The 14,846-nt window shown below is 40.1% G+C and overlaps 1 protein-coding gene across 9 annotated transcripts in view; it reads right to left on the bottom strand.

Annotated features, from left to right (window-relative positions):
- Positions 1-14,846, bottom strand: part of THSD7B (thrombospondin type 1 domain containing 7B) — a 616,280-nt gene that overhangs the window by 186,229 nt on the left and 415,205 nt on the right. For all 9 annotated transcript variants that reach the window (XM_081870551.1, XM_081870552.1, XM_081870547.1 and 6 more), the window contains 2 exons: positions 10,621-10,776; positions 7,974-8,171 (listed from right to left, as the gene is read on the bottom strand). In XM_081870551.1, the coding sequence (XP_081726677.1) occupies positions 7,974-8,171; positions 10,621-10,776 (354 nt within the window). The remainder of the gene's footprint in view (positions 1-7,973; positions 8,172-10,620; positions 10,777-14,846) is intronic.

Raw genomic sequence — 14,846 nt, 5'->3', positions numbered from 1 at the left:
GATAGATAAGGCTCTCATTTTTTTAATAAAAAAATCATCACATATAATCAGCTTATGGACACTGTCATTATCTGATTCACTCTAAGGAAACAGTGGGATGGATAAATTATTATTTTCCCCCAAACAATATGTAAGTGTGTAATGAATTGATTGGAATATTTCATGCCTGCTGTATAGTATAATTTTTTTCTAATCTTAAGAAATACGGCAAAACAAAATTAAGATAAACAGTGGTGTGATTTGTAGCATTACCAATTTATCTATGATCCTATTTAGTCTTTGCACAGCGTAACCTAGTACTTTCAAGAGAGGAAAATATCTGTGCTTTGATGACATAATTAACTATGGTTTTATTGTTATGGGAACCTACCAGAGCCATGCATTGATGTGCTGCTTCCTCCCTCCCCTCCTCTGATGAGGATCTGAAACTTTGACTTCTGATTTGAATTAACCACTGTTGAACATTACCTTTGAACCACTATGGTTCTTGTTATTGTTAAATATGGTTATTGTTAAATATAGTTGGTTATTGTTATTGTTATATGGTTATTGTTAAATATAGTTTGTTGAAACAAGGGAGCTTCATAATCCATGGTTTGAAGATTATTTGTTTCAAACAAACCATAGTTAAGATTAAGATGAAAACTTTTTTAAAAAACAAACAACCTAGAAACAAATAGAAATAATCACATCAATATGCAAATAGAAAAATTAATCTGTTTTATATTATATAAAACAATACAAATAAACTTACCTAATTTAATTAATTTAATAGATTAAACTAAGCTAAAGAGAGTGGGAAGTTACTATGTATTTTGTGCTTTCATCTTGAATATTTATGTTGTGAACCACCCTGAGATCTGTGAATGGTGGAATGATAATAATGATAAATAAACGAGAGAATAATATAAAATCAAAAGTAGAACAGCTGTATAAGAAACATACCATGTTCAAGGCAATGCACCTGCATCCCAAAGGTTTGGATCCAAGACTCAAGTCTTCAAATATCCAAGAACATCATCCCATCTCTCATTTGGGATGGGATTCTCCCCTGGCTTTTACCCAGAGATGGCTTATGCCCACCATTACCCTTAGCTCTTACCCCACATGGAAGCCAATAACTTTCTGTCTATGCTATCTCACGAAGCAGCATACATTCATCCAGGCTGTGGACCTTCAACAAGGTCTTAGGGGATTAACACCCTTGCCCTTTTGGTGACCCACAAAAAGTTTATCTTCCTTTGGTCTTTCCCCTTCCACGTTGGCTCACCATGCCAGCACAGTATATGGCTTTTAAGATGTTTCACTGAAGGGATGCTCCCCACCAAGCCACCCACTGTCTCTGCTGTCCAGCTGGAGCATATTGCAAGAAGCAGTCTCACCAAGCATCAAGAAGGTCCCTCAAAAATGAAAGCATTCCTGCCAGAGAAGGATAGGGGAGGCGATGCACAACTGAGCTTTCAGACCACCTGCATGTTTCCTAGCTTGCCACTAAACCACCAGTTCAACACACCCACAGAACAAGAAAGGCTCAAAAGTGAGTTCAGTCTCATGTCAGCAAAATACCCCACAGAAATGGCTTGTTTCATTTGCTACTACAACAACTTATATGCCACATTGGTTCTGTTTCATGTGAAATTATTACTAATCCAGCAATGAGCATTTGAGAAAGAATTGGCTATAAATCTAACTTAATATGCAAAGCTTTTACAACCACGGCTACTTTTCATTTTATCCCTGTGGTAGCATATATAGTTTCAATGATAACACAACAACAACAGGAGAATCCTATTAAAGGCCTATCTAGCCAAATACAATCAGATCAATCTTACTTAAATAATATAGCTAATGTGTAAATTTCTCTTCTCTGCTGAGTATTCTCCTAAATTAGGTTAATCAGGTCCAATTCACTGGATATCTGTAGGCACATCTTTCATTCTCTCTCAATCAATTGCTTCAGTTCTGTTTCATGAGCAGAGCAGATCATTCTTCAAAAGACAATCCACTAGCAAAGCTTACACAATGTCTTTAAGGAAAGGTACATCAGTCTTCGAAGCAAAATTAAAACCTCAATATGTATCTCTGAAACAATCCCTCACTACAGCTTGTGTACTAAAATGTATAACCACTTAATGCAGCTATAATAGGATTCAAAGTTTTATTTGACCTGGCAAAGCCAGAGTGCTTTAGAAAAATGCAAGAAAATGCAAAACCACTGCAAATTAAACCACACAGTTGACAATGAATTCTGGAATCAGAAAGTTAAATAACGCTCTGCTATTATTTCCTGACAGAGAAACCATAAGACACAAATGAAGTGCAGGTTAGATAAGCAGACACATCTGGCACTTAGGGAAATATTAGTTCAAGCTTTTGTGGCTTTACCAACATTATCCACTTAAGAGAGTAGCTTTTTAATGTAGCTCAGTATGCATTACTAAAGGAGATTTATTGAGTGATTTTATTTGATAATTTTGAACTAGTACTTTTTATGCTATTGTTAGCCACCATGAACATTCTTGTGAGTGAGATGCAGGGCAGAAAGATACAAACACTATAAATCAATGATACTTCCCTTCAAAATACTTGCAAGCAACAGTCTAGAAAGAGGGCAGGTACCCATTTCTCCCATGGGTGGCAGAATAAAAAGAACCAGTCCTTTATTTTAAAGGACCAGCAAATACATGTATCATTCGTATTTCAAATGCTCATGCACATGTGCAAATTGATAATCAAAGATTAATTACCACCAAAAGAGCTTCCATAGCTACTTTGGTCAGCTCACACACGTTTTTCAATTCTTCATACATTTGGCTGTCAATTACAAAATGTTTAGCGATCAGGTGATAAACATGTATGCATTTACCAGCCCTTATTCTCTGCAATTCACAAATGGCTAACCTGAAGCCATCCATATATTGTTGGACTCCAACTCACACCACACCCAGATAGCATGGCCTTAGCAAGAATGATGGGAGTTGCAGTCCTGCACATCTGGAGGACCGCAGGTTCCCCCACCTCTGTTCTAATGTATAAGGAAACCCTCCAGCTCCTTTGAAAAGAGTTGCCACTTCCTGATACTAGCAAGTCCTGCTTCGTAATTCCTAGGGGCCTCCTTTTGGAATGTTTTCAGAATCTCAGAACAGGGACAAGGACTCATTTTAGCTGGGATCAGGACACCCTCCTAGTTAGCCAAATGCCTAGCTGCTCTGGCTAGCCGTAAAGTCTGTAAGCACAGAGGGAGAGAGAGGCAAGCAGAGCACCCATATTTGTCCCTTTTTTTAACACTGTTGCTCAAGAAGCATTACATTCACCATGGGATAAGATACTTGCATACAGTCCAGCTAATTTATTGGGCATATCTTTACTTTATTGGAACTCCTTTACTGGAATTTCTGCATTGCAGGGGGTTGGACTAGATGGCCCTTGGGGTCCCTTCCAACTCTAAGATTCTTGACATAGTCTGTAGTATGTGCTCATAGGCATTTGATGGAAATATTTGACATTTGACACAACAGAACTGAACAAGGACTCACTGCAGAATACTGTGGCATGCTCCACACCAGTAGCAAAGATATCAGCCAAGGGCTGTGTCTACCTGGAAGATTTACAGCTGCCTGTGCTAATTATCTTTACATTGCTCTGAAAGAGAGGGAAAGATTATGTTCTCACTCTCTTACATCCACTGTGCACTGAGATTAGTCAGAGGACTAGTAGAGCCAACATTACTGTTGCACAATTAGGATGATAAATTCTACAGTCTTCATCTGCCCTACTGGTCTCAGCAGGAACAAGCTGTGTGTGGACTGCCAGGAATGGGCAGAAGTAATTGCTGATTTTTAAGCATGTCAACATCTAAGATAAGTAAAATCTGAAGAAAGGTCTATCAATTCTAGTAAATTTCCTTTTTAAAAAAAGAAAAAAACAACTTTTCAAGGAGTATCCCAGACTTACATAATAGTTAGCCATGCTGCTGTTTTTAATGAGTCAGTTGAGCTGAACATGTCCTGAGAAATCTTTCCAAATTTAAACAGGACATGCTTAGAAAACAAATGTCCAGCTGCAAAGGAAATGCCAAATTGAATTCAATAGGTCCTTTCCTACAACACTTGGTGCAAAGGAAGAATGGTTTCAATCACAAACTTCTTACTTCCACCATACATTCCTAGCTTTTTGTATCCATTATACAAAAGAACTATGAACATCTTTCTCCCCTCAATGACAGAACTAAGGGAGAAACTGGCAGCATCTTTCACAATTTGTAATGTCAATTAAAACACAGACTCAGCAGTGAAACTACTTGTTTGAGGGCAGGGATATCAGGCAAACGTTGAATACTCAGTCTGCCTTAATAAAGTTTGACTATTCCACAACAGAATATTATGATGAGATAGAGCTTGGCTTTCTAAGTGTTTCAACTCTGAAGAAACTAATTATCACAAGGTGTACAGACCACTATAAAAGTGGGGTCATGCAAAGAGCTGTGTCCAGTGGTTGTGTAAGTGGAACACAGCTTGTACAACCAATATTTTTCCTTCATTTCCAGTTCCTACACCCACTGAAAATCTTCTACATGTGGTTGCGGGGCACTAATGAAGAATGTGGATCATGCTGCATGGGGCTGCAGTTGAAGAGGGCAGAAAGATTTTACAAGGACTGGAGTAAGGAGATCATTTTCAGGGGATCCAAAGGATTAAGAAAAAGATCAGTTGTGTGTCCTGCATTCCATTAGTGTAACCAATGGAGGCTGATGGGGGAATACACATTGCTAGAGGCTGATGGGGGAATACACATTGCTAGATGTGGGGAAATGTTTACATTTCAGCAGAGCTCCCAGGGGTCTGAACACTCATCCCCCAACACCACTATCTGGACACGGCCCAGGAGGAAGGAGCAGAACCACTGTATAAGAGTGCCCCCAGCTCCCAGCCCCTCTAGACAGTCCAGAAGGATGTCATGGTCGATGGTATGGAAGGCCACTGAGAGATCCAGCAGCACTAGGAAACAGCTCTCACCTTTGTCCCTAGCCCGCTGGAGATCATTGACCAGCACGGCCAAGTCAGTTTCAGTCCCATGATGAGGCCTAATCATGTTCTATCATGCTATTGCTATTTATCGCTTGTAAGCTGCTTTGGGATTCATTTGAATGAAAAGCACCATGGATATATAAATCAAATCAAACTTAATTACAATCATGTCTAAGTGGTTGCTCCTGCTCTGTCCCTGACCTTTTCCATGCTGCACAGAGAATGTCTGCCTAGGGATCCTGCATTCTGGTTGCATTCGCTTGAACCCAAGAATGCTCTTCATGCTTTATCAGGGTCCCTGACTGTGGGAAGAGTTCAGCAATACTTTGAACAACTTGGGGAGGGAGGTTACACAGTAACTGAGCCCACTCGATAATTAACCTCATTTGTTTCTTCTCAGCAGCATTTCTGCTGTGGTATTAACTCCATGTCGTTAACGGCGCTCCTTTATTTCAAATATTTGTATCAACTTGGCAGTTTCTAAAATTATGACACTATTCTATATGTTTAAAGACTGAAGGATAATCTATAATACAATCCTGTGATGGGACTACATTGACCTCATCAGAAAATATGATGCTTTTGGATGCATTTCAACCTGCCAGTAGGAAAACACCACCCACTGTTTGTTTGCACATTTCATATAAAAATGTATGCTTACTAATTATTAACAAGCTGTAAACTGAACACATTCCAGACTTGAAATGTTGCTAAGTAAACACCATATTACTCAACACAATGTTTTCATTTACATATCATCAGAATCATGTAGCATAAATCAGCTGTTGCAAGGCAACAACATATTCCTCGACTACACTTTTTGAAAAGCTGTAGTAAGGGGGGGGGCGGAAGAGACACGGAGTTCAAAGTTTTCAGAAATGCAAATTCCGTAATTCATATTAAATAGTACTGTTTATTTAAAAGATTTCTACTATACCATTCCACCAACAAGATAACATGAGCAATGGATATAATAGCCCAAGGATGGTTTTTTGCACAAGGAATGCGGTGCATACTCATTCACTGCCTCCTCCTCTTGCATGGCTGGATTAATATCAAACCACAGTTTGCCTTAACTATGGTTTGAGCTCTCATTATAAACCAGGATTGCAAACAATGCCTTGCTGGCATTCAAGAATGTTCCCTACCTACAGCTTAGTAATTGTGAAACACTCCTTAGGAGCAGAGTACGGTAGTTCCTTTAGTTGTTTTACTTTGCTTGCTGTTTTTTGTAGTTATGTCCAAGCCGGAATGAGAAGTCTACCTTTGGTTCTAATATAGGGCTGTATTTAAATTTGCTTGTCTGACTGAATGATCTCTCTCCTTGTGCATGGTTCTAGCAACTCGTCTAACCCTCTCTGGAGCAGATGTGAGGAAAGTGCTGGGGAGAAGGGTTGGGGATGGGGAGTCCTGTTGTGTAACTGGAACTCATTCTGCTTATGCAACTACTTAGTTTAATATAGTGCAAAATTCCAAGCCCTGTTTGGCTGACTAGCTGTGAAATTATTGCAAGAGCATAGTTTGCAATCCTGGTATGTAGGGAACAATCAGTCCATAGTTTCCTTGGTTCAGAGTTTCCAGCAAGCCACAGTTTGACAAACCAGAAAGTACTGTATTAAGCTGGGCATGGAAGGTGAAGGAACGTGCCTGCTATTTGGTGTCAAGGAGCCTAAGTGTTGTGTAGTCATTTACTCTGATGAACAGGTATGTACTTTCGGGGGTGGGGACCACTCCACTTTGTAGGACAGGAGCTTGGAACCTATGGCTCACCAGATGATGTTCCCATCATCCCTGATCATTGGCCATGCTGGTTGGGCCTAAAGGGACTTGGGAGTGCAAAAACATCTGGAGGGCCACAAGTTCCATCCCTGTTCAGTCAGGAAAACAATCCCCTTCTTTAGGCGCACCCTCAAGAGTCTCACTCTCAGACCTAACTATTGGTCATTTTCTGGACTGCAGAACTATGAGCTGACCACATAGCCTAAAGATGCTCATTTGACCTCCCAAACCGATGGAGAGGCACCAGGCTCTTTCTTCTAGGTTAATCCAACAATGCACTGCATCAAGTAACAACACAGGTTGTCTCCACCCTTGCCTTATCTCAACTCATACCAGCCCTGCTTCATTTCCCCCCACCTCATCTTTTCAAAATGATATCTAAAGTATACACATGCCCATCTTTGGCCCTAAGTTTCTGTTTGCCTAATCAAGTATCTGATTTGCTAGCATGCATCCTGCCTCTGGTCCACAGGGCAAGTGCTCCGCCTGTGCTGAATTCAGACTGTGGCTGCCTGTTGCAAGCTAGGCAACACTGTGGGGAATATGACACGGTTTCATAAGATTTTCCACAAGCCCTATTCAGACATTCAATGCAACATATGGGACACATAAATCATGTCAGGGATGCAGGGCCATATGCAGTTATTCCACACCTAATGTCTCTGACATGTGTCATCCCTACTTCTTCTTCCACTACCACATTTCTGGAAGGGGGATCTTAAATGCATTCTAAGGAACATGTTTAAGAGGTTCCCTGTAACAAGAGTTCTTGAATGCAGGGAGAATTCTAAGCACAATGATCCAGAGATAGGATCTCCATTCAGACCTTCTACTGAACATGTGAGGAACGTTTGAAGCTGTAGTTGATGGAACCATGACATTGGGGGTAGAGCTAGTGTGCACTGCCTCCCTGCCCCCTTAACATGCTTTCAGGGTAGGATGCCGTGTTATAGAAAGTGACTGGAAGCATGAAGTATTTATTTTAAGATCACAGATCTCATTTAAGACCAAAAGCCAGAGTATGATAAAGCCATAAGCTCTGGGGAAATTCATATCTTATTATAAAACTGGAAGCCTTGCATCATGGAATTTTGCTTAATGCGCAGTTCTGAAATCTCTTAGAATATGCAAAATATATTTAAATAAAGTGCAGTTTGTACCACATACCCTTGTAGTTCTTGCATACAGCATGCTGCACACGATTCCCTTGTCCACATATTCCGTTATAAGGTAAGCAGACTCCTTCTGAAATGATCCACTTGTAACACACTGGGTTTTCACATGGAATAGATTCTATCAAGTGCGGGCAATTGCCAGAAGTGCCTGTAGGTTCCACAATGATGTGTCTTTGCCTCATTTTGAAACCTAAGAGGGGAGGGGGACAAAGGTGATAGTTAGATTTCACCTGATAAGGAAAGAAATTCCATAAACTGATTGTATATTACAGTCTGCCCAAAGAAAAAACAAATACCCATTTTAAAGTACTATTTATAGTTGTGCTGTTGTGGTTTTCAACATGCGCCAAGCTGCATCATGAATGCAGCATAATGCCCATGCTTTGGGATTACATGAACGAGCCTTAGGCTCACGCACACCCTCCATCCCTCACATGCTCTGATTCCTGTCACAATTTCTGATCCTAAAACAAGTTTAAGGTATAGGAACGTGAGCTCCCATGTATTCAACAAATTTGGAAGAGGGGTGGGAGTGGATCCACTGCCTACCACTCCCTGTGTGCCGGTGTCACCCCACCCAATGCCAATTCTCTGCTAGTTTCACTTCCAAACTTCATGCTGGGTGTGAAAGTCTATTCAGTGGTACAGTGGTACCTCGGGTTAAGTACTTAATTAATTCCGGTGGTCCGTTCTTAACCTGAAACTGTTTTTAACCTGAAGCACCACTTTAGCTAATGGGGCCTCCTGCTGCCGCCGTGCCACCGGAGCACGATTTCTGTTCTCATTCTGAAGCAAAGTTCTTAACCCAAGGTACTATTCCTGGGTTAGTGGAGTCTGTAACCTGAAGCGCATGTAACCTGAAGCGTACGTAACCCGAGGTACCACTGTCGTCTTTCTGAACCAGGAACCCTGTGCAATCTGGGTTCTGCATAGAGACTTTTGAATACATTCAGTTGACCATAGATTTAAAAAACAAAAACAAAAAACCATTCAGACCTTCACACTCAACACATGAAGGTCAGCAGTGAAGAGGGAAAGATGAGTCCATTAAGTGGAAGAGAGCATATGCAGTTCTGTGGCCCCTACATGAGCTTTAGCTCAGGTTCTAAGGAGACCTAAAAGCTTGCCCATGGAAATAATTAATTATTCTGCATTATGAAGCAATGAGGAGCTGATATTCTGCAGTCTGCATATCCGGCCAAACATATTGCTCTGCTTTCCTTTTGAACCGCATAAGCATCTGGACAGCCCAGGACCTCCAAACACAACTGCCTGGGCTTACGCCTCAGGGAGGCCTCTTCAGTGCTGCCAACACAGCAGCTTGACTTCACCCCTGGAGGGGCATTCCATTGTCTCTCAAGACAGATGGATGCCAACAATTAAAGCCTGTTGGATCAGGTCAATGGTCCATCTGATGCAGCATCCTGTGGGAAGCCTACAAGCAAGATCTGAGTGCAACGGCACTCTCATCTCCTGCTGTTTCCAATAACTGGTTTTCAGAAGCATACTGTCTCCAACAATGGAAGTAAAGCATAGCCATCATGGTGAGCAACCACTGAGCAGCCTTATCCTCCATGAATGGGTCGAATTCTCTTTTAAAGCCATCCAGCTGGTGGCCACCACTGACTCTCATTGAAGCAAGAAGCATAGTCTTGAAAGACCTACATTGGCTCCCAGTACGTTTCCCAATTCAAAGTGTTGGTGTTGACCTTTAAAGCCCTAAATGGCCTTGGCCCAGTATACCTGAAGGAGCGTCTCCACCCCCATTGTTCTGCCTGGACGCTGAGGTCCAGCGCCGAGGGCCTTCTGGCGGTTCCCTCATTGCGAGAAGTGAGGCTACAGGGAACTAAGCAGAGGGCCTTCTCGGTAGTGGCGCCCGCCCTGTGGAATGCCCTCCCATCAGATGTCAAAGAGATAAACAACTACCTGACATTCAGAAGACATCTTAAGGCAGCCCTGTTCAGGGAAGTTTTTAATGTGTGACATCTTAGTATATTTTTGGTCTTTGTGGAAGCCGCCCAGAGTGGCTGGGGAAACCCAGCCAGATGGGCGGGGTACAAATAATAAATTATGATGATGACGATGCAGTGTGTTCATTTATTCATCTAGTACAGTATTGTCTATGCCACCAATCAGTAGCCTCTCCAGGGTTTCAAACAGGGGATGTTCTCAAACTTGCCTGGAGATGCCATGGTTCTATTAATTTATGTATTTATTTATTTAACAGAGTTTATATACTGCTTTGTTGTGAACAGAACCTGCAAGCAGTTTACAAAAAGATTTTTTTAAAAAAAACAACAGGTATTTAAAAATATTTTTTCCCACACGATGCTATGCCACTGAATTACAGTCCTTTGCCTTATGCAGTTTTACATCTTAATATAATGACCCAAATAGTTATAAAATTATTTACATAGTAAAAAAAAAAAATCATGTTACACATTTCGGGCTGTGATGTCCATTGGAATCAATAAGCTGTGGAGAAACTAGCAGTCCCCACCCCACAGGTCTTTAAAAACACACTAAAAGTGATTAATTATAAATATAAAGTCAGCTTTTATACATTAGATTCATCCAGTTTTGTAATGTAGCAAGGCCCCACTCCTACAAAAGCTGTTAGAAAGTGGATCAGAACGCACCTTTTTTCCCTTGATTATCTTGGCAGTTTTCATGAATGCAAGGCCCCCATCCCAACCAGGAAGAAACCAGGCATTCAGGAGGGCATGGGATATTGCACAGTTGGGAAGCCGGGGGAGCAGGAGCGAGACAGAGCTTTTTTTCAACAGGTCTAGCCACTTAAGGAAGAAAAAAGGAAACAAGAGGGAGCAAAAAACACAGAGATTATTCCTTCAAATCGTGGAGTGTTTTGCAATGCAGAACAAATATATTCTCAAGCAACCATCAAAATTATTTCAGAATCCAAGCTAACAACAGTGTAATCAGCACAATAATTAGCGTCCCTGATGCAGTTTAGCACTGCAGCTAAGAACAATTTGTTTAAAACGGATATAGTGTTTTTTACTTTTTTAAAAGGATCACAGCGAACTCTGTCTAATCTGGGGGCGGGGAGTGCATTTAGAAGCCCTTACTACATATGTAATCTCTAAAGCAAAAGCTCCTTCTCTTACTTGTGTGACATTATTAGGGTGGATCTAGACACATCAAAGAAGCGTTTCAGTTTAAAGTGTTGTAAATTTAAAGAGGGAAAACGGGTAGAGAAAAGCGGGACTCCATGTTGCCATCTGGTGGCACAATGTTATATCACACATACAATGTGTATAATCACTTTTTCTTTACCAGTCTAGCTGAGTCCCAAGAGTAAAGAGCTTGATAAGGAAATATGATGTGGAGTGAGATTGTTTGTTGTTGTTGTTGTTTTTTAAAAAAAAAAAGCCTCAGTGACTGATGGAGAGAATCAAAATGGACAGAACCTAAAACAAGGCACTCACATAGTCTGAAATGCCCTAATTACTTTAAATGCTTATTCACAAACATTGAGATACAAAAAGATATTGGTAGAAATGAATGCAATTAATTTCTAAACTTTGCATCCAGTTATTGCACAATATGGAAAACACTTCTGATTGCATGAGAGACCTGATTTTTTTGCCAAATTTCTCTACCTACTGCAGTCCACCATGCAGCATTCCCCAACCCATAGGAGCACCATTTCAGAGGAAATTAGTGGAAATAAGCTAATTTGCCTTCCAGCAGTCTCCGGTGTGGTTTCAAATTGTATAGTGGGCCACATGCTGAGATTCCTGCATTGCAGGGGTTGGACTAGGTGACTCTGGGGCTCCCTTCCAATTCTATGGTCTTTCATGTTACATATTGGGAACATAATTAAACCTATAATTCAATATGAAATCTGGTTTCCAAAGAAATCAAAATCTGACTTCCATGCATGTGAAAAGATAGAGCTGTGTCAAAGCACAATAGTTCAGTTCTTCTGAAAAAAGTTACACATTGCTATAAATGTATGTAATTTTTTTCCTGGTATTTATCAGTCAATTTCAATATTAGTTTTTATTTACCGTGTTAGGGTAAGTTGGGTTTGTAATATTTTTTTATTCTACATTTTTATGTGCTGAGAATTCCATTGCATAGAATTATATGGGGAAAGCTGAAATGCAGAAATGACAAGAATTAACAGGAGTTTTAAAAACTCACAGGAATCGCTCCCCCCCACCATAAATATCTTGTTCCTCAGGCACTTGCAGGATACTACTTCATAATCAAATGGTAATTACCCAAATTTAATTCAAAAAACTAATGAAAAGTTCTGCTTAGATGAAAAGACTGCTTTCGGAATTATTATTATTATTTTAGAGACAATATTGCCTTTGACATATTCATTTAGGGACTACACCAAGATGGCAGAAATCCAATTCACCTTGCTTCTAAAGCAAATAGCCCTTTTCTACAGGTTCTAAAAGTCAACTGGCAGAAAGTGCAAGATAAATATTAGTCAGTTTTAACCATCAAGCTATTCCCTTTCAAAGAGTCTCATGCATTTCTTAATATGCCTTTCAGCATTAGGCTTTGCAAAATAATTTATCATTCTGGTAATACACTGGCATACAAGCCAGCAAATCGGGCTTACTGCATTTTGTCATCAAAAACGGATTCCATTTCATCTATAACAAAGCAATACTAGCCATGTTGTTGAAGCCATGTCACTTGTTTTGACACTGTTTTCCAATGCCTTTTGGCAGCAATCCATTTATTTTGGAGCGCACCAGCAATATAGACCACACACTATAATAAATAATGCAAGTTATTGGAGTAAGAAAAGTAGGTGAACACTTCACCTTGTGAAATAAAATTGCAGAAATGAAATCAAAATGAAAAAAAGAATGAAACACAACAGGTAAGTAATAAACTTTTATTGTAATAATACTGGAGAAATGTTCTTGGTATGAGATGCAAGCATGAGCCAGATCATATTTGTTACTGGCTTGAAGTTTTCAACCATTATCAATTCCAACCACTTGCTGAAAAATACACTGTCCCAGGATGAGTACAGCCTTTCGTGGACACTGGGAAGCTACAGAATGGAAAGAAACACTACAGTAAGGGGTTCTTTGCTTCCCCAAAAGGCCACAATAGAAAAACTCATATTGTGTTTGGGACCAGCTATGTGGGATTACTACCACTAAACCTTACAGTAATCTTTGGAGGAACAGGAGTTTCAATATGCTCATAGAATTCAACTGTCTGCAAACATTTATTCAAGAGAAGCTGTGTGGTTTTGTGGGGGGGCAGGGTTGGTGGGTTTGTTGTTGTTGTTATTTTGAAGTGAATGAAGGGACTGGTCTCAGTGAGCAACCTTGGCACAGAGAACACACAAAACCTCTGATTCAGGGGCATGACCAAAACACAACGCGCACAACACTTTAAACATTCCAAATGGGTCAGTCTCAGTGTATCCATTCCTCCTTATCTGTCCTTCTTCAAAGATAGTCATCTTCTGAAACGTCCAAGTATGAATGTATGCTCAACCAATTAATGAACAAGAATGAACATTCCTTAATACCTATCAGATTCTCTGATGAGCAGGCATTTAAGAGTCTGCAAGATGAATGCAAACACAACCATAAGCTTGCTATCAAAATCCTATTATTATTTCCTAGTCTTTGGTGCTCATCTCTCTCTATATATGGGAATATCTAAATATTATAAGGATGGAGTTTCTTCCAGGAGTGCATGGATCTGATCTGCAACCACCCGCTTAAGCACTTTGCCCAAGGAGGAGAGATTAGCAGCTGGCTGGTAGTTACTTAGATCTTCCAAATCTAGGGAGGGTTTTTTGTGGAGTGGTTTTACAAGGAGCTTCTTCAAGCATGCAGGACCCCCCACTCAGAAGGAGACATTAATCACCTCCCTGGTCCAGACAGGCAGTGATATGAAAAGAGCTTTTTCACTCATGGAAGAGCAGATCTGTATCCAATCCAATAAGCTTTCTTTCCTTCAGGTCACCTGAGTTAATTACCAGCTATTCCTAAACTCAGTTGTTGTTGTTGTTTTTAAATCATTTTTACTTTAATAAACATAACACTGCTGTTAAATGCAATCTGTCATGCCTCTTAGAACATTACACATTGTAGCTTTTATATTCAATCCATCCATTTGTTACATTTACTTTACCCCACAATACTAGTGTTGTGATTGAAAATTCTACAGCACTCTACCTAAGATGATAAATTCAATTAGGAAAAAAGAGCTGATTTTCTGTAGGCTTGCACTTGAATGCTTGATACAAGAGGGATGAACTCAACAATACTGAACACCAGGTTTTACAAAAAGCAGCTACTTAGTAAAATTAACTGAACTGCCATGCTGGGTCAGTAGGCTTTAACTACTTACATCTTCACACTCTCATGTCGATGGAGACAACAACATTAAGCAATTACAGGCCATGCACAAATGGATGCATTCTTTACTGGCAATAATTAAGTTCTCTCACAGCCATTTGTCACTCTCCTAGGAAGTGGATTATATTTTCTCATGGATCTTTAACTTTATGCTCCCTATAGACTGAGAAGAAAACAAGCATTTTGAAGAATTCAGAGCTAGGTTGGAGAGCTTTCCAAACACCTACAAATAAATTTGAATGGATGTAAGAAAATGGGAACTTCAGGACAGATTGTCCTTCAAGATGGCTATTGGATTTGACTTCCCTACAGCCAATATTAAACTCTCAGGGCAATGCATCTTGATATCTACCAAAAGTTAAGCCTAATATCCAGCAGAAGCCTATGGAATTGTTACCTGAGTTCAAGATAGGAATAGTGTCTCTTTATTATTATTTTTAAATCTCTTTCTGCATAGGTTACAATCTACAAACAACTTACGCTAATGTCCT

The sequence above is a fragment of the Podarcis erhardii genome (genome assembly GCF_964252035.2).
Source record: "Podarcis erhardii genome assembly, chromosome: 1".
Classification (NCBI taxonomy): domain Eukaryota; kingdom Metazoa; phylum Chordata; class Lepidosauria; order Squamata; family Lacertidae; genus Podarcis; species Podarcis erhardii.
Note: the sequence above shows the minus strand (reverse complement) of the source record. Positions and strands in the feature narration are given on the sequence as shown.